At 41.2% G+C, this 25,796-nt stretch overlaps 1 protein-coding gene across 1 annotated transcript in view; it reads left to right on the top strand.

The window, feature by feature from the left end:
- Positions 1 to 25,796, top strand: part of TTLL11 (tubulin tyrosine ligase like 11) — a 293,256-nt gene that overhangs the window by 107,807 nt on the left and 159,653 nt on the right. Inside the window, 2 exon segments of the mRNA XM_023730680.1 lie at positions 3,980 to 4,075; positions 4,842 to 4,957. Of these exon segments, the coding sequence (XP_023586448.1) occupies positions 3,980 to 4,075; positions 4,842 to 4,957 (212 nt within the window).

Here is a 25,796-nt window from a genome sequence, read left to right as displayed (position 1 = left end):
ACAGACAGTGAGTTTGGATATGTTGAATTTGAGGAGTCTGGGACCTACAAAGCAGAAATACTCTGGATGCCGATGGATATGTAGGTCCGGGACTCACAAGAGAGTGCCCTCTAGTTGGAATGTAGCTTGGTGCCTTTGCCTGCATTTACAATTAATGGTTTAAGGCTCTTTTCCCCAACTTGATCTGAAGTGTCTAGAAGTCAGAGATAAAGGACAAATATCTTTGAATCCTCCAGGGTGCCATTTAAGTGAAATACCTGGGGAGGCAGAGCGTCACATGGTTGAAAAGCTCCCTCTCCATTTGATAATTTCTGTTGGAAGGACTTGGAGAGAGGGTTTCTCTTCTCTAAGCTGCAGGTCCCTGATTTGCATAATGTGGGTGTTAAGACTAGTAGTTTAAAAAAAGGAAAAGTAAAGCTTTTTCCCTTGGAACCCCAGTATGTAAAATAGATAAAAATTGAGCTAATCTGGTTGGTTTCCTCCTTGCTTCCTCAGAAAAACAATGGACCAAGTAAATTCCTAATTTTCTGCCAGCTCTGACATTCAGGGATTTTATGAGAAGATCAGCTCTCAGCTCCTCTCAGTTCTGTGATTCTGTTTATTGAGATCCATTGTACTACATATTTCCTTGAACTTTTGAAAAGAAAATCATTCCTTTTTCCATGAACTTTCCTCAAGCTTGTGAAAAAATATAATGAAGCTGACTTTCACTAAACACTTATTATGTATCAGGTACTGTGCAAAATATTTTACATTGCACTATCGTTATTTGATCCTGTCTCCCCTACTAGATTGTAAGCTCCAGGAGGACAGGGACTTTGTCTAGTACACTACTATATTTCCAGCAGCTTGACTAGTTCCTGGGACATAGAAAGCATTCAATAAATATTTTATGAATGAGTGAACTAGAATAAATAAGTGCTATTCTTATTTTCCCATTTACAGATGAGGAAACTAGAGTTTAGAGTTGCTAAGTAACTTGCTTGTAGTTACACAAGTTAAAGGTAGAATGAAAATTTTAAATTAGCTCCTTTTGATTCCAAAGCATACTAATGCCATTTCCTGTTGGAGGGATTATAGCAAAGTTGAAAGGGAGCTAACATATACTGAGTACCTTCTATGTGATAAGCACAGTTCTAGGTACTTTTCACTTCCATTATTTCATTTAATTCTATCAACAACCCTGCAAGGCAGCTATTATTATCCCCATTTTACATATGAGGTAATTGAGGCTCAGAAAGGTTAAGCACCTTACCTAGAGTCATCTAGCTAGTGTGAGAGACTGAGCTGGGATTGGAACCCAGGTCTTTCTGACAAATACATGCACCAACATTAAGGTCCCAGAAAATATTATGCCACCCCACAGGCCAATACGACTGATGAGGTTTTGCCATGCCCAAACCCTACTCTAGCTCCCAGTATTCCTATAGCTTTACATTCATGAGACCACGTGCATTGAATTGAGAAGAGTTCACCAGGCTGAAAAAGCGCAAGTCCAAACTTCTAAGATGTAGCAAAAAGTAAGAGTTGATGACTAAAGATGATAAATGTTGGCACTGCAGCTTGCCATTCTCTGTAGCCTCATCAACATCACATGTCTCAGGCCAGGTCTGAAGTTAGACTGATGATGTCACCAGAGCCTCTTAAAGGCCTCATCATTCATATCCACTTGTCATATATTATTAAGCAGATCTATAATACAAGTAACATTTTCTACTGAATTTCCACTCCTTTCTTTTCATGACCGTGGAAAGAAAAATAGATTAAGGATGATTTTTTCTAACTTCTCATCCTTATTCCCTTCACTGAAGAATAACTTCATCTGGAATCACACAAAAAGTAGTCATTTGGGCTCTGATTTCATTAATAAGAATGAAGCTACCATTTAATAATTATCATTTAACTAATGCATATTCTACATAGGCAAGTAAATGGATTTCCCTCATCTTTTCTTCTTGAGTTGATTGAAGGGGGGAAGTTGTAACCATATCTTTTTCTTTTCTCTCTTTTATTCTCCACATTATTTTTTTTTTTTTTTGAAACTTTGGTGTTGTGTCAATTACATTGGAAGCTTTCTACGGTATCACCTTCTACAGAGGTAATGGGAACACTCCCAAGAATCTAAAGTCCTTACCTTGCGAGTAGGAATGTAATTAGGAACTACGATCTCAAGGATGAGGAGGAGTTCTATAGGTGAAGGGTTGTTTCAGGCCAAGTGAACAAGATGAACAAGGGTGATGTCTTAGTTATCTAGTGCTGCTATAACAGAAATACAAGTGGGTGGATTTAACAACCAAATTTGTTTTCCCACAGTATAGGAGACTAAAATTCCGAATTCAGGGCACTGTAGGGGAAGCTCTCTCTCTGTCTGCTCTGGGGGGAAAGTCTTTGTCTCTTTTCAGCTTCTATTCCTAGTTTCCTTGATGATCATGTGGCGTGGATCTTCTCCTCCATTTGTGCTTGCTTGCTGAATCTGCTCTTTTATATCTCAAAAGAGATTCGCTCAAGACACACCCAACACTAATACTGAATTTGGACTTCTAGCTTCCTAAAATGTGAGAAAATAAATTTCTGTTCATTAAAGGCACCTACTTGTAGTGCCTCATTAACATACCAAAGAAGACCCATTCCCAAATGGGATTATAACCACAGGTATAGGGATTAGGATTTACAGCATGTATTTCAGGGGGTCACAATTCAATCCATAACAGGTGGCTTGCCCTGAGCATAGGGCTTGTGAGGAATTGAGAGAGGCCAGAGTGGCTGGAAGACAAAGCCTTACTTGAGGCAGCAGCTGTATTCAAGAATAGACATCTGACAAATTGTGTTGAAGTTAGCCTTGAGGGCTGGGCTGGCTTCATCAGCATGTGGCCTTGCACAAGGCCCCGTGTTCAGAAGGGCCCCACACTAGGTTTAATACTCTACTGTCATCATCATGAAATTGTTGATAATTTTTTGAACAAGGGACGCTGCATTTTCATTTTGCATTGAGTCACACAAATTGTGTAGCCAGTCCAGCTTGGGTGTGAAATCTAGCTCTGTCTCTTGCAGGTTAGGTGGTAATCCATTAGCCTTTCTGAGACTCAGTTTTCAGTTCTGTAAAATGGAGAGCATAATCCCTACTTCAAATATATTGTCATGAGGCTTAAATGAGATTATGAATAATTGGTGCACTGCATAGTAATTACTGCCTGGTGAAAAAAAAAACCCAAACCCATTGCGTCAATTCCAACTCATAGAGACCCTATAGGACAGAGTAGAACTGCCCCATAGGGTTTCCAAGGAGTGGCTGGTGAATTTGAACTGCCGACCTTTTGGTTAGCAACCGTAGCTCACTGTAGCTCTTAACTACTGTGCCACCAGGGATCCTACTGCCTGGTGGTTGCCTAGTAAATACTTCCTTCTGCTTAGCTATGAAGGTCTATCAGAATCACCTGGGGGGGGGGTTGTTTTTTCAAAATACATTTGCCTGGGTTCTGCGCTGAAGGATTCTGACCCAGTAGGTGTGAGATAAGGGCTAGATGGTGATTTTGATTCTGATGTATATACCCCAGGTTAGGAAAGGTGGCCTTGGATTTTCAGGTATCTAGCTAGGAAGCAACTTAATAGAGAAGAGCAGAAGAAAAAGCAGAGGGAGTAATTGAAAGACTACTACTAATGCTTAACATAATAAAAAGATCTGTTAAAGAGGAAAGAGGTCATCATCTTATAGCACTTCAGATGACATTGATAGTGCTGAAATGCAGTATGGGAACTCATCCCATTATCAAGGTTCCTATAAAATTTTCTGCTGTCCATTTGGTCTGACAAGTACGCCCAGAGGAAGAGGGGCTGTGGACTAGAGAATCCAGGGTCAAGGTCCAGGTTAGGGGATGAGTTTGAATTTATTTTCACCTTCATGACCCTAATACCATACTCAATTCCTAAAAAGAAATTGCAGCTAGGGGGAGTAATTCTGAATTATGTTTATCCTGCCCAGATTCTAGGCTTTGACATACTTCTAATGAAAAATCTGAAGCCTGTACTACTTGAAGTAAATGCAAATCCCAGCATGAGAATTGAACATGAGCAAGAAGTAAGTATTTTGAATATATCATCGAATATATTGTCGTACAACTGAATGTTCCCACTCAATGTTGTTCACTTGGCTAAACAAGATTCAGCATTCCCAAATTTGCATAGCAAAGTCCATTCAAGTCTAAATAATCTTAGTTTTGTTGAGCTCTGAACATAGTCTATTAATATAAGACCTATCTGACCTATTGTAATTTCCCAGCTTGCCATTCTTCCAATTTTTAAGGTCTGGAAACTTAGAAGCAGCTGAGCCTTTCCGTCAGTTTTGACATGAACTAATTAGTTAGCCTCAGGAGATGAGCTAATTGAAATTCTATGAATATGATTTAGCCATGTCGACATGCTTGAATCACTAAGATAAATAGTACATTTAACAATGGTTATATATTTTTCTCCCCCCCGAAAATGCACAAAAAAAGACTGGAAGAAAATATACCAAATATTAATATTGGACTTTGGGGGATTATATGGATGCTTTTCATTTTTAACCTGTTTCTATATTTCCAAATTTTCTACAATGAGCATGTATAATTTTGATAATCAGGAAAAATTGTGCTGTTTTTCCTCCTTATGTATTTTGCTGATTTGTTAAAGGAAATTGTCATTTTTAAGGTTGTAGAAAGGGAAACTTCTATAAATCTCTTCTATAGATTAACATAAACAAAACCTACAGTACAACCACTTGAGCTAGTGGTAGAATTGGATGCTGATAGCCACGTGGCACTGAATCTGTCTTCATTGTAACACGGAATCCTTATCCATTCAAGCTTTCTCCAGGGGTGTTTGAAAATGTCCCCAGCCTTGTCGATGAAGAGGTGAAAGTGGCTGTGATCAGAGACACACTGCGCCTCATGGATCCACTTAAGAAGAAAAGAGAGAACCAGTAAGTATTTTTTTATATCATTTATTTTTATCAACTCTGCTTTCCATGTCCTAGGAACAGAAGTTAAATTCTGGGAACATGTTAATATTGTGAGTAGATTTACACATTAAACCATCTGATAAATCGTATTATCATTTTATAAATATCAGCTCCCAAGCAACCAGTTACTCAAAATCAAGAGATGAAGACACATATTAATCTAACATATGGGGTTCAGCTGGTGAATTTCTGATTGTTACCCAAATCTAGAAAGTGTCTCTAAAACCCCACTTCCCCCCACTGATAAGATCTCCTCTCGCCCCACCATTGTTCACTAGGTGCTTCTGTTTGAAAGCCTCAAGCAGAGGTAGAATAAAACAAAATGCTGGAGAAGAGGGCCATGGATAACTTGGACATGATAAGGGTGACTTCCTTTTTATTTCCTTCTCGAGGTTTACACTCGTGCAGTGTAAACTTTTTGTTTATAAAAATTTGCAGAGCCAGTTTAATGAACTTCTGAATGTCCTATCATATTTATAATAGTTATAATTCCTCTCCATCCCCACCCCACTCCACCCAGTGGGACATTATATTGTTGTAATGTTGGTTGGAGTATGTGCCCCACTTCTCCCTACATGAAATCACCCCTGAACTTAATGACATGTCATTTGGGTATTTTGTTTGTTTTTGCTTTTACCACATTCCAGGCTCTCACAAAGTAAGGGTTGAATAAATCTCATTGTGCCTCTGTTTTTGGCAGAAAAATCCAATGCAGGCATTTCAAATGGCATTTCTCTTAACCTCTTGACAAATCGGGTTGGCCCAAATGCTGCCAGACAAGCAAAGCACTCTTCACTTATGGTTCAAGACAGGGAGGAACACTGACCCCCCCACCACACACACACCCAAGCAAGCGCTTTTTGCAGATTACTCTTCCGTGGCCCCACACCAGCTGAGCTCAAACCCAAATATTGTTAGAATCACCCTACAGTAGTGGTTCTCCTCCTTGGCTGCACATTAGAGCCATCTGGGGAGCTTTCAAAAATACCAGTGTTAGGGCCCCCAGCTCTAGGGATGCTGATTTTAATTACCCTGGGCTGGAGACCTGGCCGTAGAATTTTTTTACATTCCCTGGGTGATTCTACTGTGCAGCCAAGGTTGGAGTGCCTTTTTGCTCTGTAGGAAATGTTACCCTGGAGGAATGTTTGTCGTATTTGGAGTCGGGGGGATGATGCCAGCTTGGATGAATTCTCCTCAAGAGTGTTCTTCACTGTGTGAGGCACAGATTGCCACTGCTGGCAAGACTAGGCTCAGAGTGTTCACCTGTAGTTTGTGTAGGCCAGTCCTGCCAGGTGTGGCTTCCGCCGATTAGCACTTCAAAGTGGTGGCGTGTCAAGCCTGCCAAATCCTCTGAGCAACACGATGGCAGCCACGTGATTTGTCCACTAGTATGTACATGCAACAGTTTTTTTTAGCCATCCTTGAGGAAAAGCAATGAATTAATTAATACCTGCCAGTTTGGTTAGATTAATTGCAATAAAACGCATTCCTTGAAAATCTGCTCTCTAATAATTATTGATCTCATGAGCTGAGATTAGGTCCTCAGAGGTTGTACAGCCTAATGGGGAGGTTTTTGTGGCTATCCATGCTTGCTGGTATGGCACAGTGGTCTAAATTTTTTTTTTTTTTGTGGCGGGGAGGGATGACCTTGACACATTAACCTTTTGATTCTTTTGGTGGGAACAGCAGGTTCAAAGGAAACGTGTAGCCTGAGCCTTCTTAATCTCTGCTACCAAAAACATTAAACCACCTTAAAACATGATTAGCTTTCTTTTTCTTGTTCTGCTTGTTTTTTGTTACCTGCACCTGACTGTATAATCCATATGAGCTGGAGATCTAGAATTGAATAGCAATGGTGCACAAGACCATTGGGAAGGATGGGAAAGGCATTTTACAATTTATCACACTTGTAAGTAGCAGCACCTCATTTTTAATTTTAACAGCATTGATTTTTTATTGATAACCAGAACAGTTAGAGCTTTAAGAATCTGACTTTAATTCTAATATAAGAACCCTTTTATCTCACCCTTTTCTTACCTGCAGAGTATAGGTATATAAAAGTAAATGGCTAAATGCCGTTTACTGATCTTTTTTCCTTAACTTCATAGTTTCTTTCTTTCTTTCTTTTTTTAACTCAACAGTGATTATCCAGAAAAGCACTTTGTAATCTGTAAAGTGCATTTATATGTAAAGGATTATTATCATTTTGATCATTTTACCATGCAAAGAAAAAGGCTGAAATTACTTTCAGCTCCTTTGTTTAGAAATGTTCCAGAATAACTTGAAAAAGCACCATATTTATGCCCACAGAAAATGCACAATGTTGTAGTGCTGAATCATCTGTGTCCAAATTGGAGACCATGTCATTCCAGCTGCATAAATGATGTCACCCATACTTAGAAGTCAGAGTTTCTTGCATTTGCATAGGAATCTGGCCTAAGTCTTTAAAAACAAATAATATCGTATCCTTTCCCCTCAACCCTTTAGCAAACGAGGGTCTGAGTATCCCTCTTTAGTTCTTTCATGAGTACAGTTTGTCAGCAAGATGGTTGAAGCGGGTCTTCACTTTCCCCACACAGACTGGAGAAAAAAAGTAGATGCCCTGAACTCCTTAGCTCCCCAGACTGCTCTGGAAAGCTACAGAGGAAGCATTGGAAGGAGCGCCGGATGCATTTGTCCATGTGTCATGCACTTCTGCACACCTCTGGGGCTCGTAGGCCGGGGAGAGTTTCTTGGTGGGATAGAAAGTAGTCCTCATGCATTCTATGGGGGGAGGAACTTGAGATGCTGCTGATCTGTATCATGGCATAGTTGAAAGAGATTTCTCTTGAGCTGAAAGACTGAGATTCAAATTCTAAACTGTCATTAACTGGTGGTGAGACCTTGGGGGTGCTAAGCTGTTTTGAACTTCAGTATCCTTTTCTACAAAATGAGGATAATGGTATTTAAATGAAACAACATTGAAAAGCTTTTAATATATGTTAGACACTTAATAGTGTTTAGTTACCATTCTCTTTCCTGGTATACATAAAAGTAGAATTTTGAGTTTGAAATCCATGACATATCCCAAAACTTAAGCTGCTGGATAACCATGGACTGGAATTAATATTGGGTCTGATTTACCAATGAAGGTTCTGTTTCTGGGCAGCAAGATGCCACTGGCTCAGGCATGTTTATTTGCTGGATTAGAAGAAATTACTTCTAGCCCTTGGAGGAGGAAAACAGCTGCCATGCAGTAACGATTCTATAATAATAGTTTGTAATCTCTAGTAATTCCAGTGATTTTCATACTAGGGCTCTGCGGAGGCACTGTGGGGACATAGGAAAGAGGCTGATGGGTGGAACTCCTTTCTATATATATATTTGCTATTGTTGTTGAAGTAAAATTCACATAACATAAAATCAACTATTTTAAAGTGTAAAATTCAGTAGCATTTAGTACATCCACAATATTGTATAACCATCACCTCTATTAAGTTCAAAAAAATTTTCACCACTCCCAAAGGAAACACCGTATCCACTAAGTAGTGATTCCTCATTCTTCCCTCCTCAAGTGCCTGGTAACCACTAATCTGCCTTCTATTTCTATAGACTTACCTATTCTAGACATTTTATATAAATGAAATCATACAGTATTTGTCCTTTTGTATGTGGCTTATTTTACTTAGCGGTAATGTTTTCAAGGTTCACCCATGTTGTAGCATGTGTCAGTACTTCATTTCTTTTCACTGCTGAAGCATATTCCATTGTATGGATATGCCACATTGTGTTTATCCATTCATCAGTTAATGGACATTTGGGTGGAAGCCATCACTTTTTCAACTGCAGGGGTGCTGCCATTATCTATTTTATATTTTGTCATCGTATATTAGATTTCACTTGAGGGGAAAGGGTCTTTTCTACTACAACAAGTTTTAAAACTTCTGATTTAATCCAACTCCTTCATTTTATAGATGGAAGCACAGACTATTAGAATTGGAATTGACCTTATAAATCATTAAGCCAGTTAGCTCCCTGATCCAAGAATCTTCGTCCTAAGCATCCTGAAAGAGGATCAGGGTGTGTCCCAGAAAGGCACAGGACTTGGCATCAGTCAGGTCTGGATTGAAGTCTTTGATCTCCGATTATTGCTTTATGAGCTTGGCCAAGTCACTCTTGTTCTCTGATCACATCTATAAAATGAGAATGGCAGGATTGTTGTGGCCATCATGTGAAATGTCGCGTGCCAGAGTGCCTTATGAAATCTGGGAACATTTGTCAATCAGTCTTTACTTTAAAATTATGCTGATGGTGACAAATAATGTACCAGCTCTGGAGGCAGCCTATTTAAGTTGTGTAACTAATGATTTTGCTCATCATATATTCTGAAAGTAAGCTGGAAGAAGGTAAGGAACATGGCCCAAGTCACAAAGCATAGTAGAAACTGGATGCTGCGTTCGTTCTCTCTATGTTGCCATGTGGCTGCATTGGCCTCCAGCTTCTAGTTCACACTCAAAGCTTGGCTTCTAAGATAAAGAAAAAAATCAAGAAAACAAACTGAAAATGTCTCCTTTTCTCAAGATATTTGTGCATCCCAAGTCTTTTTTAAAACTTCCATCAAAGCAGACACGAATAAACTGCATTCATGATTATTTTAAAAATAAGATGATTATTCCATCAATTTACTAATTTTTGGAAGATCAGTTTATCTCTGGGGGAGCAATTTCACTAGTATTGGGCTGCTTTGCCTAGATGTAGGTATTTCTGGTGATTGGACTCTTTTTTTAGGAATATAACCCTTTAGGTCCCCAGAGTAATATAAGTGAAGACAGAGCCTGGCTTGGAGAAATCTGAGAGGATTTTATGGATATTACAATGCCATACAATACCTGGGAGCTGACTTATAGACTTGCTCACCTTTTATTCAAAGGTGTATATTTGGGACACAACTTATAAAGGAACAGAAGCCCTTTTCCCACAGTAATGTTTCACAATCCTTTCCCAGTTTCATTTACCTCCTATCACCGTAAAAACCAGGTTTGTTATAAAGGGAGGAGTTGGCCTGCCAGGGCCAATTTTGCCCTAATTCAAGAGATGTTTGTCCTCTGAAGGTCTTATTGGGAGCTCAGGTTTTACTTTTTGCCTTGACACCAAGCCTGTCCCTTGAATACTGTGTCATGTTCAGAACCTATAGATTAGATGGATCCCCAGTTTAGGTAGATTCTACATAGAATCTAGGGTACAGATGAAACATTCTAAGAGAATGGAGGACAAGGAATCTCTGAGTGGCTCAGTTTCTGGGCTAGGGGCTTTGTAGTATGACCAATGAATGTGGCACTCTCCAATCCTGGAGAAGAATAGGGAAAACACATTACTCAGAGATACTCTGAATTCAGACACTTGCCCCTTAAATAGGCGATGCAACTTACTAAAATCTCCTCAACAATAGGGAAGAGTGGTTCCTAAGCTATCTAGACTACACCTGCCATCATGAATATAGAACATTGTCTTTCTGATCGGAGAATATTCCTCTGAATACAGTCTTTCAGAAGAATCATCCAACCATCCCATGGAAGGGTCTTTCCATGTGTGCACAACTGACAGTTTATTGAAATTTTGGGGTTTAGTTGATTCCTAAGGATTCCTTTGTGGCAAGACCCTACAGATCAGCACACACTGACAAGTACCTTTGAAGATTTCACATAAGTCAGGAGTCTGGGTCACAGAGAGATGAATGTTTGCATATTCGTTTGCGTGTCACTTCTACCACGTGTGCATTAGAGAAACAAGTATTTGTTTATTCATAGTGTTTATCGAGCACTTACTGTGTGCCAGGGGAAGGCTACAGGAGTGAATTATTTCACATGCAAGTAGGGGTGGCAAGATCCTCACATTAACATATATAAGATGGAAGGTGCTAAGTGCCACAAATGAGGTTTGAAAAAATGGCCAAGAGAGGAAGGTGTAAGGAGAGAGTATTTCCTGATGGGAAGAATTTGAAAACCTAACGAGGAGGTGGCCCTCAGTCTGAGGCTTAAAGAATGAGTAGTATTTGAAACATGAAAATGAGAAGAAGGACATCCCTGGTGGAGGAAACAAAGGCACAGAACTCTGTTGGGTGACCTTGAGTTGTTCAAGTCAGCTGGAGAGACATACACATACATGGTGTGGGTTAGTACAAAGGAAGATAGAAAGGTAGATGGAGACCGAAGGCCAGGAAGTGGGTGGCTTTGAATGTCAAGCCAAAGAAATCAGAGCTTATTTTCCATCCGGAGTGCACGAGCTCCTTAAGGGTGTCTGTGAACTCCATCAACTACATAAAATTTTGTGTATATGTGTATTTTTCCTGGAGAAAAGGCTAGAAACTCTTTCATCAGATTTTCAAAAAGTTAGAACCAAACTATTCTATTCTCATTGGAGACTGGGGAACTGAAGCAGCTTGTCCACCATTGGGGTATGGTAGCGTCAGGATGCATTGTGCCCTCCATACCTACAAAAGTTTCATGTTTCAGATGCTAGTCAGCAAACTAGAAAAATATGCATGCATTTTCAAGTAAGAACAGAAAGGAAATGACTAATGGTAAGTGCATTATTTTATGTGCAAAAAATAAAATCAGACAACTCTCTTCCACTTGAAAATGTTTAAGCTTTAAGTCAGAAATAACCAGTAAAAGCCTCTTTCGTGTGAAGTTTGTTAAGAGGGAACCATTTCTGAGACTTATGGGGAATGTGGAATTTCCTGAGCTGACATGATAGTGTCATTTCAGAGGGCCATTAGACAGGAGCCGAGCCCCTCTACTGGCAGGTAGGCACACTCTCCCTCTCGCCTGTGCCAGGAGCAGATGGGAAACTTGACGAGCATATGGCCAGTCAGTCACCATTATGGGGGAAATGGCAGCTCTGACTTCTGCGTGGGCCCTTCCAGAGTATTTCAGGTAGTGATGAGGTAGCAAATGTGTTTAGAAATGTCCTTACAAGTTGCTCCGGTGAGCCTTAAATGTTCTGGTGCTTTTTAATTCAGGATTTGTTGGCTTTGTGGAAGGAGGCAGTGTGACAAAGTTTCCGGTGCCAGCTCTACTCTGCCTCCAACAAGTCACTATACTTTCCTGAGCCTCGTTTCCCCATTGGAAAAATAAAAGGGGAATGTGAGTTCCTGCACTGCCTGTTTCGTGAGGAACTGTTTCATGAATGCTTACTGTGTAGAGGGACAGTGGGAAATCCTTTCCATTTACTCCTCACAACAGCCATGGTCAGTGGGTGCTATCACTACTTTTGTTTTACAGATGAGGACATTGAGGCTTGGAGAGGTTAAATGACATGTCCAAGACCACACTACTTGTAAGGCACAGACTGAGATTTAAAGCCAGCTCTATCTAGCTCTTTCCCCGAGAGAGAATAGATGTAAAACATTTAGCACACTAAAAAGATGTGCACCAATTAAGTATTATTATCTGGTCTGGTTGGTGCCTACCCAAGGCTCTTTCTCTCTCACTGTCAGCTTTGGGGCAGGGACTCATCTCCTTCACCAGTACCACAGTCTTAATCATTGTAGCTTTATATAAGTCTTGAAGTTCTGTAGTGTCAGCCTTCCAACTCTGTTCTTCTTCAGTATTGTGCTGGCAGTTCTAGGCCTTTTGTCTTTTCATATAAACTTTAGAATCAGTTTATTGATATCCACAAAATAACTTGTGGGGATTTTGACTGGGATCGTGTTGACTCTGTAGGGATTCATCTCTTTATTACCAGGGCCAAGCACAGACCATGAGCAGGTACTCAATAAATATCTATTGTCTGAGTGATTGATTTTCTCCTGTGAGGAAGCTCTGTGGCCAGTGAGGTGGCCACTTCATTTTCAAAAATGTTCAAAACCAGAATGAATAAAATATAAGCCAATGTGCAGAGAACATTGATGCAAAGCGGAATCTATATATGAAATAGAGAAAGTATAAGACAGAAAATAATCTGTGTGCAGTTGTGTGTCCCAGACTGGGGACACACTGAAAGTTCAGAAGAAGGCAAGATAAGCCAAAGATTAGGTTGAACCATATGAAATCGCCAATATTAGACTTTCTGGTACCTGTAAGAATGGTAGTTTCATATGATTCATCAATAATAGTTGGCCTGGAGTAGTCCAGGCAGGCTTCTTGAAGTGGGGGGTGGGGCTTACATATGCTTGTCTTTGGTTTAGTGGGAAAACCAAATATGCTGAGGAGAGGAAGGATGGATACAGGAAGGTGGGAGAAGGGGCTAGGTAGGGGTAGGGAGGCACCATGGCAGGCCAGCCCACTACCCCTATCATGCTTCTGAAAGACTGTTTTGGAGGTCAAGAGGCCAGCTCCTTCTCCTCTGCTGCCAATTTCTTATTAATTTTTTTCTCTTTATAAAACCATATATGCTTATTGTAGAAAAACTAGAAAATATTAAAAAGTATACAACATGAAATAAAAATCTCCCTCAAATTCTATTACCCAAGGTTAGCATTAACTTTTTTAGTTAATAAAAATAGCATAATTTTCTTTTGTCTATATAGTTTTATAGTTGAGGCTATACTATCTATTTAATTTTTGAATGTTGCTTTTATTTTTCTCCATTTCATATGAGAATCATTTCCCCTTCTTGTTAGCAACCCTTTGTAAACATCATTTTCATCAGTGTTCTCTTAAGAGCCAGAGAGTCCCCAGGCTAGCAGGACTTTGAGAGCCAGTCATGTTTTTAATGCCCAGGCCGGAGATCAGAGTGTGTAAGAGTAGGGACCCTGGAGTCAGACTCTTTGGGTGTAAATCCTGGCTCTGCCATTTCCAGCTGTGTTGCGAACTGGAGCAGGTTACCTCCCTTCTCTGTACTTTGGTTTCTTCATCCATAAAGGGGAGTTTGCAGTTGGATGTCTTTAAATCCGTAAAGCAATGAGAAGTTCTTAATTTGGAGGGAAAATGTTGCTTATTTCTAAGAGTATTTGCAGTGGGAAATGTCCAATCTGTGTGTATTTAAATAAACTGAAAATATATGCAACTTGCAGTTTTTGATATATATATAGAAAAATAAAATGTGTAGGAAGGAAGAGATGGTAAAATAAGTGGGAAAGGAGCTATGACAACAACAGGTTAATCTTTGGCTGTGGGGATGGATTTGATTTCCCTCTAATTATCTGCTAGATTCAAAGAAATGAAAGATCAAAATTAAAGCCAGTTTTAGCAATCAATTGAAAGCCCTTGGTTATCACACCAAATGGTTTGCAGTATTCTCCAGCTGCCTTCTTTTCTTTTTATGCAATTTCCATTTCTTCCTTCACTTTAAGCAGCATAAGAGCCCTTTGCAACTCTCATCACAGAGACTAATGTGAAGGGAGTGTGAAAGGGGTGGAATCTGAGCAGTTAAGAGTAGTAGCATCCACCCCCAAGCTCATCCTCTGCTGGGCACTCATATCATGAGTGAGAATCAGCAGTGCTCCACGTCTTGCTGGCGAGCCGGCTTTTCAGTGTTTGTTCTTCCTGCCTGGTTGATGTCTTCATTTACTTCAAGAAGATTCACTTTCCTTCTCTAGACTGTACCATGCCTCTGCAGCACTAGAGGCCATTCCTGAGAAGCTATTAACACATGAATGAGTGAATGAATGAATGAATGAATAAACAAATGAGTATTGAAGGCCTGTTGTGCTGGGTCCTGTGCTACCTTGCAGGACAGAACATGAGGCTGTCACTGCCCTGCAAGAACTCCAGAATGTCCATAGCCACATCATTCATAGAAGTTCCAAATTGGAAACAACCTACCTGTCTACCAACAGAAGAATGTACTAATTATGGATAGTCACTTGCTGGACTACTATACATCAATGAAAAAGAACAGACTACAGCTCCATGCATCTCTCAAACATTATGTTGAGCAAGAGCAGCAAGTCACAAAGGAACATATACAGTATGCTTCCAATTAAATAAAAATGCAAAAAACAGGAAAAACTCAGCTTTAGTTTATATAAATGCAACCCTAATTGGTAAAAAATATAAAGAAAAGCAAGGAATAGTGATCAGGGAATTTTAAATGGTTACTTCTGGGCAGGGATGGGTAGAGGGAGGTGTGACCTGAGCGCAGATCCTGGTTATGTTCTGATTCTTAATCTGGGTGGGGGCTACATAGGTATTAGAATTATTTAAACAGTGCTCGCTTCGGCAGCACATATACTAGAATTATTTAAACATGCATATCTATTTTATTCATTATTTGTATGTATGATACCAAACCTATTGCCGTCGAGTTGATTCTGACTCATAGTGACTCTGTAGAGCAGAGTAGAGCTGCCTCATAGGGTTTTCAAGGAGTGGCTGGTGGATTTGAACTGCCAACCCTTTGGTTAACAACCAAGTTCTTAACTACTGTGCCACCAGGGCTCCATATGTATTATAGATCACAAAATTTATAGGTGGAATAAAGAAGTCCAGTGTGGCTGTATTATACTGAGTGAGCAGAGAAGGTGTCAGGAGACAGGGCCAGATGCTGCAGGGCCTAATGGCCTAATTTTGTTATTCATCCTAAAAACAATGGACACATTCTGAACAGCAGGGCAGCATGATAACGTTTATGTTTTAAAATGATCACCTTGGCTGCAGTATAAAAAATAAACAGAAATGAGGCAAGAGTGGATGGGGGGGGGACAGTTAAGAGTTATGAGAGATGATGATCATATAGATTAGGTGGTGGCAGTAGGATGGAGAGAAACATTTGTATTCAAGAGGTGTGTAGGGGGATGAACGGATAGGATTTGGTTATGAATTAGATATGAGAGGTGAGGGTGAAGGAGGAGCCAAGAAAGGGGCCCAGGTTTGTCACAGTTGGGTGACTGTTGATGCCAGTCACTGAGGTGGGAAACCCTGGGGAAAGGGAGCAGCTCTGGGTGGGGCAGTATGAGGAGGGGTCATGAGACTTCCAAGTGTACTATCTAACAGGTAGTTGGGTACATGGGCAGGGGGCTCCTGAGATGGATGGGGCTCATTACCAACATAAGTATTTCCTAGAGCAGGCCCTGGCTGTCCATATAGGCAGACTAGATGGCTGTCTGTGTCTAATGATTTCAGTGATAAGTGTAGTGAAGTGGAATGAGCCCAGGACAGGAAGTCTGGGTTAAGATTCTGACTCTGCCACTTTTTCTGGTACATTCGTTAACTCAGCTCCTAGAATTTACTCCCTAGCAGCATGCTCATAGAGCTCAGCCCTGCTAACTGGTTCAGTTGCTGGGCACAGAAACATCTTGTCTTCCTTTTGCATACCCTCCATGTTGCCTTCATTTACTTTTAGGCTTTTGAAATTTTGCAGGTGCCTTGATGTCCCTAACAAGCACATGGCCCTGGTTGTAAATTGTGCCGGTGTCTGGTAGCCGGAGTGCTGGAGGAACGAAATTTGCGGAACAGGTAGAGAGGATTTCTCCAAAGCACTTGCTCTATCAGGCTTCCCCAAATTAGCCTCTTCTGCTGCTCATTGTCATTATTGTCATCATCACCCCACACACCTGTACAGCACTTTGCAGTTTATAGAGTCTTTTCAAAGCTATTTATCTTAAATAATACTCATACATGCAAAATAGGCAGAGTTGGAGTCGTTATCCCCATTTTACAGGTGAGGAAATCAAGACTTGGAGAGACAACACAACATTCCACAGGCCATGGTTCACTGGAAGAAGTTGGCCACAGTTGGTATTAGGACTCCACATGTCCAGGAGAGTCAATGACAGAGATGGGAACTTTCCTGCATGCTAAATCTACTATCTGAGGCATCAGATATGTTGCGTTTCTGCACACCATGACCTCTCTGAGATGCTGCAGGGGATAGACTGGAAACTATCCTCAGAGGCCTGATTCAGAAGGAGGACTGGAAATCATCTGCTAGGAGGCAAAGTTAAAGGAGCTGAGAATATTTAGCTTGGAGAAAAAACAACTCCAGGAGGTGGGATTACCACTTTTAGCTTGAAAGGTTGTTATATGGAAGAGGGTATAAATTCTCTGGAGGCCCTAATAGGTAGAACAAAGAACCATAGCTAAAATTTTCAGAGAGATTTAAGCTCAATGAAAGAAAAAAAAAAAAGTTAGTCTGCCTGAAATAATAAGGGCTGACTCAAAGGAGTAGTGAGTTTCATGTAGCTAGAAGTATTCAAGCCACGACTAAATAACCATGTGAAGATGTCACTTTGATAACTAAGGTGCATCTGACCCAAGTCATGATCTTTTCAACTGCTTCATATGCATGCAAAAGTTAGACAATGAAAAAAGAAGACAAAGAAGCTTTGATGCATTGAAACCGTCATATTGACGAAGAATATTGAATATACACCATGGACTGCCAAAAGAACAAACAAATCAGTGTTAGAAGAAATACAATGAGGTTGTTCCTTAGAAACAAGTTTGGCAAGACTTTGACTTGATTACTTTGGACATGTCATCAGGAAAGACCAATTGCTAGCAAAGGTCATCATGTTTGGTAAAGTAGAGGGCCAACAAAAACTAAGGAAAACTTCAGTGAGATGGATTGACCCAATAGCCACAACAATGGGCTCAAACATACCAACGATCATGAAGATGGAGCAGGACCGGCCAACATTTTGCTCTGTTATACATAAGGTTGCCATGGGTCAGAGCTGACTCAATGGCAGCTAATAACCACAAAGTGAAGGAGCACCAACTTTGAAATCAAGCAGGCTTGGTTTCAGTTCTTGTTCTCCCTCTTATGATCTTGGAGAAGCCACTTAACCTTTGTGTCCCAGTTTCCTTGTTTGTAAAGTGGGGGTAATGGTGCCTACATTGCAGGACGGTTGTGAGGATGAAATAAGATACCAAGTGTAAAGTACCTGGCAGAACTCAGGGCATATTCATTCATGAGTATCTACTGAGTTCCTACTATGTGCATGACATATGTCATCTGATTTAATTTTCATCAATTTGCATGTAGGCAGGCCTCTAGCATTTGTGGGGCCTGAGAGAGTCCAAATTGAGGTACCAATCTCCTGTCGGGCCCCTCTTCTCTTCTTTCTCCTGACTCCATTCTTATAGCAAGTGGGTGGCACTCCAATTCACACATCAAAGCCCCATCTCCAACAGGCTCTCCTTGACCATCCCTCAGGTCTAGGGCTGAGCACACCAGAAGCCCCATTTGCCTTTGGGTAGATGGACTCTAGCCATTTAGGAGGGGAGTGCCAGGGCACCCAGAGCAAGTGTCCAGAAAAAGTGGGACTGAGCTCCATGTAGGCATGTCTCCTTGCCCCATGGGAAGGGGGGCTGCTAGAGGAGGACTGGAGCGGGACCTTCTCAAGTGCAGAGACCAAAGTAGAAGCTGGTTGCCAGGGTCTGACTGCAGTACTTTCTGCAAGATTCTGCTTAGTTATCTTAGCTGTGCTTGGCCAAGAGCCATGCTGGGTCCTCGGTGTCAGGCTGACAAGAAGGAAACAAGGCCGAAAAAGTAGGGGGCTGGGAGGAGTGGGATATCAGGATGGGACCAGCAGCCCAAATTATAATATCTGTAGAGACAGGTTGAACTCAGTTTCCTTCTGGGTCAGGTTTTTGCCCCTGTGGTGGTGGGAATCTGTGGGCAGGGTGTTGCTATAAGAGTCCTTGGACAGTGACAGAAGGAGTCTCCTGATTCTGGGCAATCTGTCCAATTTGAGGACAAAGTGAGAGCCCAAGTCCCTCCCCGGATGATGGTGGGTAAAGGGAGGAAATGAGTGTGGCAAGACCAGACCACAGCCATCAGCCTGGACTTTAGGACAGAATTGCAGCCCTGTTAGAATAGCCCACTGGGTCAACCAGCAGCAGGAAAGGCACAGCTGGGCATCAGATTCTGGGTTTGAGTCAGCAAGAGCACCCTTAGACTTGCCCTCTACTGGTGACTTAGAGTCTGCTAATGTATTCCCTAAGATCCCTGGGTGGCACAAATGGTTTGCATTCTATTGCTAACCTAAAGGTTGGCGGTTTAAACCCACGCAGTGGTACCTCAGAAGAAAACCTGGAGATTGGCTTCCTTTAAGACAGAAAACCCTGTGGAGCAGTTCTACTCTGTAAACACATGGGGTTGCCATGAGTTGGAATCAACTTGAAGGCAACTGACAACAGCAAACAATGTATTCCCTGCTGAGGTCAGCACAGGCTGTAGGGCTGGATGGAGGCAGATCCCTTGGGTGCAGGACCTTACCGGCTGCAACTGAGTGGGGGTCGAGGGGCAGAGGCTGTGCATGCTGTAGGGGGATGGTTCCTAAACTTCACTGGGCATCAGAATTACCTGGAGGACTTGTTAAATCCCAGATTGCTGAGAACCACCCCCAGAATTCCAGACTCATTTGCATTTCGAACATGTTCCCAGGTGATACTGCTGGTCCAGGTACATTTTGAGAACCACTTGCCTGCCAGCCCCAGTCCTTGTTTCTTTCCCAAACCATTGGAAGGCTGGACAGTAATCCCTCAGCCCCTGCTGGGGTTTGGTACTGTGCTTTCAGTGGTGTAATCATCCTTAGGCACAAGAGATGGACAAAGCCCACAGTGAAGGAGGCCATTGCAGACAGAGTTTGCCAATAACAAAGAACAAATGCCCTACTTTAATATAACTCTACTCATAGGTGTCACATATATTGCTTGTGACCACAGAACTGAAAAAGCAAATCAGGGCTACTTCATAAAGACACTTTTTAATTTGTATCCTTTCCTTGCCTTTCTATATGAGTTTCTCAAGACAAGTAAAATATTATATGATTGTTAAATCTAACCTTTAAGGCACAACCAAACTCTTTAAAAATAATTCCTCATTGGAGGGAAAATGTTGCCAATTTTCCCCCTCTTCATTCTCTTCCAGCTGGTTTGCACTCAGAGTCCTAGATACACTCTTAATTTTGACTCAGCCTTTCTCTACAGCAGAACAAGTGGTGGGGAAGCTTTTTTTTTCTCTAGGCAACAGCAACATTTCTGTCTCATTTGTTTGGCTTTGCACTATAACATGGCAGTTTGTGGGGCTGCTGTTTGAACCTAGGTCCTTCTAGGAATGCATCGTTTATGATCAGTAAATATATCAGGTTGCAGGATTTAGCCATTTAATTATTGAAAATGGGAATGCTTCCTTGCCTCATGAATATTTTAAAATGGAACAATAGGCAAATCCTATTTCACTCCCAAATTTCATTGTCGTTCTGAACCACTTCATATTTCAGCATTATCTGATTATCCCAATGCTGTGAGCTTTGTTTTTCCTCAGGGAATTTGGTAGCAGACTTACTTTGTTCCAAACCATGGAAGAGTCCAAAACATTTATAGTAAACAGGTCATTATAGCGCCATTTAGTTTGTCCTTGGATCTGTAAATGTCTTTGCTGGAAATGGAACTTAAAGCAATACTTTCATAAATGAGGAGGTGGCATTGTGTAAGGAGTCCCGGTGGGGCAGTGGTTAAGTGCTCGGCTACTAACTGAAAGGTCAGTGGTTCGAACCCACCTGCCAATCCGTGGAGAAAGATGTGGCAGTCTGCTTCTGTAAAGATTACAGCCTTGGAGTCAGCACAACTGGGCTAAACCAAAGCTAAGAAGTTTCCTGAATACAATCAACTACTTTGAGGGACAGAGTAGTAGGGGTGGGGGTCTGGGGACCATGCTTTCAGGGTACATCTAGGTCAACTGGCATAACAAAGCTTAGTAAGAAAATGTTCTGCATCCTACTTTGGTGAGTGGCGTCTGGGGTCTTAAAATCTTGCAAACGGCCATCTAAGATGTATCAATTGGTCCCGACCACCTGGAGTAAAGGAGAATAAAGAACACCAAAGACACAAGGAAAGTAATAGCCCAAGAGACAGAAAGGGCCACATAAAACGGAGACTTCGTCAGCCTGAGAACAGAAGAACTAGATGGCTCCTGGCTACCACCAATGACTGCCCTGACAGGGAACAAAACAGAGAGTCCCGAATGGAGCAGGAGAAAAGTGGGGTGCAGAACTCAAATTCTAGTGAGAAGACCAGACTTAATTGTCTGACTGAGACTGGAGGAACCCCGGAAAGCATGGCCCCTGCATTCTCTATCGGCCCAGGACTAAAACAATTTGCGAGGCCAACTCTTCAGACAGGGATTGGACTGGACTGTGGGACATAAAGTGATATTTGTGAGGAGTGTGCCTCTTAGCTCAAGTAGATAGATACAAGAGACTAAACGGGCAGCTTCTGTCCGGAGGTGAGATGGGAAGGCAGAGAGGGTTAGGAGCTGGTTGAATGGACATGGGGAATCGGAATGGAAAGGAGGAGTGTGCTGTAACAGTATGGGGAGAGCAATTAGAGTCACATAACAATGTATGTATAAATTTTTGTATGGGAAAAAAAAAGATTATAGCCTTGGAAACCCTGTGGAGCAGTTCTACTCTGTCCTATAGGGTCACTATGAGTTGGAACGCCAGTGGTCTTTTGGTTTTTTAGCATCCTGTAATGGAAAAAGCAAAGGACTCTAGAGTCGAATGGGCCTGGGTTTGAGTCTTGACTTTCCCTCTTTCTTACTGTGAAATCCAGGGCAGCTACTTCTCAAAGTCTCAGTTTCTTCATCTGTAAATGTGGATGATAGTAATAACTACTTAACAGGGTTATTGTGATCATTAAATGATTAAAGTACTTAAGTACATAGCAATGCCTGGACATGGTAAGCATTTAATAAATGGTAGTTATTTTATAATTATCCTTATTGTTGTTGTGATATAAAGTGCCTATTACAGTGCTGAGCACATGGGAGAATTTCAATATGTGGTAATTATTATTATTATTATCCTTATCATTATCATCATTGTAGTTCTTACAGAGGGACCTTTATTAAAATATATACTTTTCCACCATGCAAATTACATGTTTTATTTTTGAAGAAATTGGATCCAACAGGAATTTGTATAAGTAAATGGACAGCTTAATGAAGTTTAGTAAGATTGAAGTAAATCAATGATGCTCATATAAATAGTTTAATTAAGATAATCCCTTATGCAAAACATTTGTTCAATTTGTGCCTCAAATTGAAAATGTGTTTCATAGATTTTCACGAACTTCTCTTAGTTGTGCCACGGGGATGTGGACATTAAATAACAGTCTTTATGTGGAAAGGCAGCTTGGACCATGAGACCTGCTGGGAATCAAGGTCCTGGGCAGAGTCTTAGCCCTGCCACCGCTGCACTCTGAGCCTGACCTTGGGCAATAACCCACACTTCTCTGGGCTGTGGTTTGGTCATCTCTAGAATCTGTTATGGTGTGAAAATGCTGTGATTCTATAAGTGCGTGTGATTTATTCTCTTTAAAAATAGATATAAAAAGTAAAAAGGAAGATTTTATCCTTTACAAACCTTAGACTCTGAAGAATTTGCTAGTTGCTTTTAAACCATCAGGTATTAGGTGCCAGATACTTTAGGGAGGCTTAATTGGAAGTCGTGTTTATCATCTGGAGTGTATGTGCTTGCATTAAATGTGTTTTTGACTGTCTCTCGCTATCCAGTTTCTTGCTTCCAACCAGAATGATTTGCTTCTCCATTGCATTTAGAAGAAACTCTGTAGTCCTGGTTTATGTGTTAATTAGTTTGAAGAAGAGAAACAGGATTGTCTTTCTAAAAATAGTCGTGGAAACAGAAGGCCGTTTTTTGATGCTGTTATAATCTGGTGTTCATAAGGGTGACATTACAAGGCTTTGCATTTATCCTCTGCCCAAATTCATTGCCGGATCTTTGAGACTGGTGAACACTGCAGTGCTCATAATTAGGGGATAATATGGTGCTTGTCTCTATGTTTAACTATCCTACCAGTTGCTTTCTTTACCCAGCACACATCAGTATAGGGGATGCATTGGCATGATTATGGGAAATCTTTCCTCTGGTCTTGTTGACTTTGCCTGTAATAGCATAATAGTGCAAATGCATGATTTCAGTGAAGTGAATGGACAAGTATCACTGTGGGCAACATAATATAAAGAAGGGAAGGAGCACTGAAGTTGGGAGACCCGGGTCCTAGTCCTGGCTCTGTCGCTGATTTGTTTCACCCTCACGCACACTATGTGCCAGGCATGGTATTAGGGCCTGTGGATGCAAAGGTAATACAATGTGGCTCCTCTGCCCAGCTCTGTCATCTAGGTTTTCTTCATCTCTTCAGTGAGAGGGCTGGACTTGATTGCTGAGGGCCATTTCTGTTTTAACACTATGTGTAGTTCAACTGTTGATAACAATAGTAATAACTCTCAGGCCTGTTATTTGGGTAGGCATTTTGGGAGAACACCAGGTGCAGGTGAATCTCTGGATGGGTGCCAAATTATAGATGGCTCCAAAAAGCGTGCTCAGTTTATGAGCTTGGTTATACCCTACCTAACGTTTGTTGTTGAGGGTGGGTCCATAAACTGGTTCTTGGCTCCTTGACTCCTTCTTTTTGTAGTTGGGAAATGCTTTGGGTAGTTTTCTATTGACTCTTACTGGCTCTTACCGGCATTCAAATCATTTTATAAATCAAACCCAGATGACAGATCCTAGTACCTCGGATTAGGATCTCAGAATTGGTGGGGGCATGGTATCCTCCTGATTTATGATATTTTATGGTTTCTGGTTATTCATTCACATTTGTATTTTCTTTTTTAGTTTACATTTGAGTTATTTTTGGAAATATCACTTTACTTCCCCATTTTTCTCCTTCTTAAGCTATGTGTAATAATCTGAATTAAAAGAGTTACATTCATATAGCATAATAATGTACTGGACTATTTATCACATCTTTGCCCATATTTAAGCTGTCTTTTCTTTAGGAATGAGCTCTGCCCCTTTCTGAGCTTTATCTGTGAAACTTGAATCATAATTGTTAGAATCTTTGAAGGAGGTCCGACAAATAGCTCTCTCTTCCACCTAGGTCTGAATTAATTGAGAATAAGAAAAAGAATAAGGAGGATCAGGGCCAAAATATCATCTTCATTACAAAAAAGCTGAGGCTGGAGAATGTGCCTTTTAGCTGTGGGCAAATGAGCTTCCTGATGCTGAATGCAGAGTTAAACTCATGCTGCCGGCCCTTGCCCCACACCCCGCACACAGGGCCCAGCCAGCCCCTGGAGAGAGGCAGAACATGAGCTTCCTGAGGGCAGCTTGCTCCCAAGAGGAAGGAGAGGCAGCAGCTGGGGCTGCATTTGCCCAATTTCTCCTTCCAACTAGCCAGTCAAAACAAGCATTCTATTTCCTCAGGAGTAGAGAGGAGTCCCTGGGTGGTACAAATGGTTAACACACTCAGCTGCTAACCAAAATGTTGGGCATTCCACTCCACCCAGAGATACCTTGGAAGAAGGGCCTGGCAATCCACTTCTGAAAAGTCAGCCATTGAAAATCCTGTGGAGCACAGTTCTACTCTGACACACATGGGATTGTCAAGAGTTGGAATCGACTTGATGGCAAGTGGTTTTTAAGAGAGGGATAGAGTGTGGGGCAGAGAGAGGCCATAAATGTTAAGCTAATGGCATTCCTTTTTCACAAGGGAATAAACCTCAAGAGTAGGGGAAGAGTGCTCTGCCCTATCAATCATACTTAAATCACAGAAGCAGAATCACAGTGGGTAAAAGTATAAGCTTTGAGTCTGATAGACCTGGATTCAAATCCTAGTTCCTGGCTGTGTGATCCTAGATGAATTCCTCAACCTCGTTAAACCCTTAGCAGTAAAACAAGGATGATAATAGGACCCATCTCATAGAGTTGTTGTGAAAATTAAGTGAGATAATGTATGTAAAATGTCAGGCACGTGGTAAGTGCTCAATAAATAATGGGAGGTCAAATGAGATAATGTGTATAATCGTCCTTTGTAAATTATACAGTTTTACATCCACTGCATTTATATAACTAAATATTGTTATTTATGGGGGTGGTACTAGTATAATATTGAATTCTATTTACTATGCTATACTATTAGCGCTTCCAATTTAGACTTATTTAAATAGGCTGAGGGGACCCGGTGGCTTGTTATGCATCTCTTTTTTCTCACTCTTACCAAAGAAGATTCACAATCCAGAAGGAAAGAAGAAATTAAATTAACGAAAAACTTTCACATATCAGAGTGACCATTCTTCTGATTCTAGCCGTTTTTGCAGATTCTCCTGGAAGCTGTCATGTAATTCTGTAGCAGTCATTAGAAAGTATTCACTCCATTTAATTTATGCTGAAAAATCATTAGTGGGAATTTGACACAGGCCTAGTGTTCACAAGCCAGTAGTCTGCCATCAGGCTTCAAGAGACAGCTCCATTTGCCAGCGGAAGCCCTTGAAGTGCACTCAAGATAAAAATAGGGGAAGGGTGATTGTAGTTTCACTCTGCCTCCTCTTCGTCCTTCTCCTCTGTCATCATCATCAACATCACAGTTATTGAGTGTTACCATGGCCAGGCATTTTCTCACTTAATCTTTACCATAATCCTATGAGGTATTATTGTCTCCATGTTACTGTTGACAACTCTTGCCCAAGGAGTTGAGCAGAGTCAGGGTTTGAACCAGGTTTACTGATTCCAGAGCCCATGCTCTCTTAGTTGGGAGGCTAGATGACACACTTCCCAAAGCCTAGAAAGAGCCTTGCAGCCTTTAAGGTCATTGACAATGGGCATTAACCAGCAGCACTTTCCTTTTCTTGGCAATTATTGTTGTTAATATCTAGCCCCAGCCCTCGGTTTTTGTTTTCACTTTTTAAAAATAGTACGTGTTTTTCCTCCTTGACCAGGGAGAACTTAATCATTGCTCTGAGCAGTAGGGCCCTCTGAAGGATCCATGCCACATACTCTGTCCTTAGGTCAGGCTCCTTTCCTCTGCACTGGTTAGAGAAACCACACTCTTGGCACCATATTTTAAGG

The sequence above is a fragment of the Trichechus manatus genome, unplaced genomic scaffold (assembly GCF_000243295.1).
Source record: "Trichechus manatus latirostris isolate Lorelei unplaced genomic scaffold, TriManLat1.0 scaffold00038, whole genome shotgun sequence".
NCBI lineage: Eukaryota > Metazoa > Chordata > Mammalia > Sirenia > Trichechidae > Trichechus > Trichechus manatus.
This window is presented reverse-complemented; position numbering and strand designations above follow the sequence as displayed.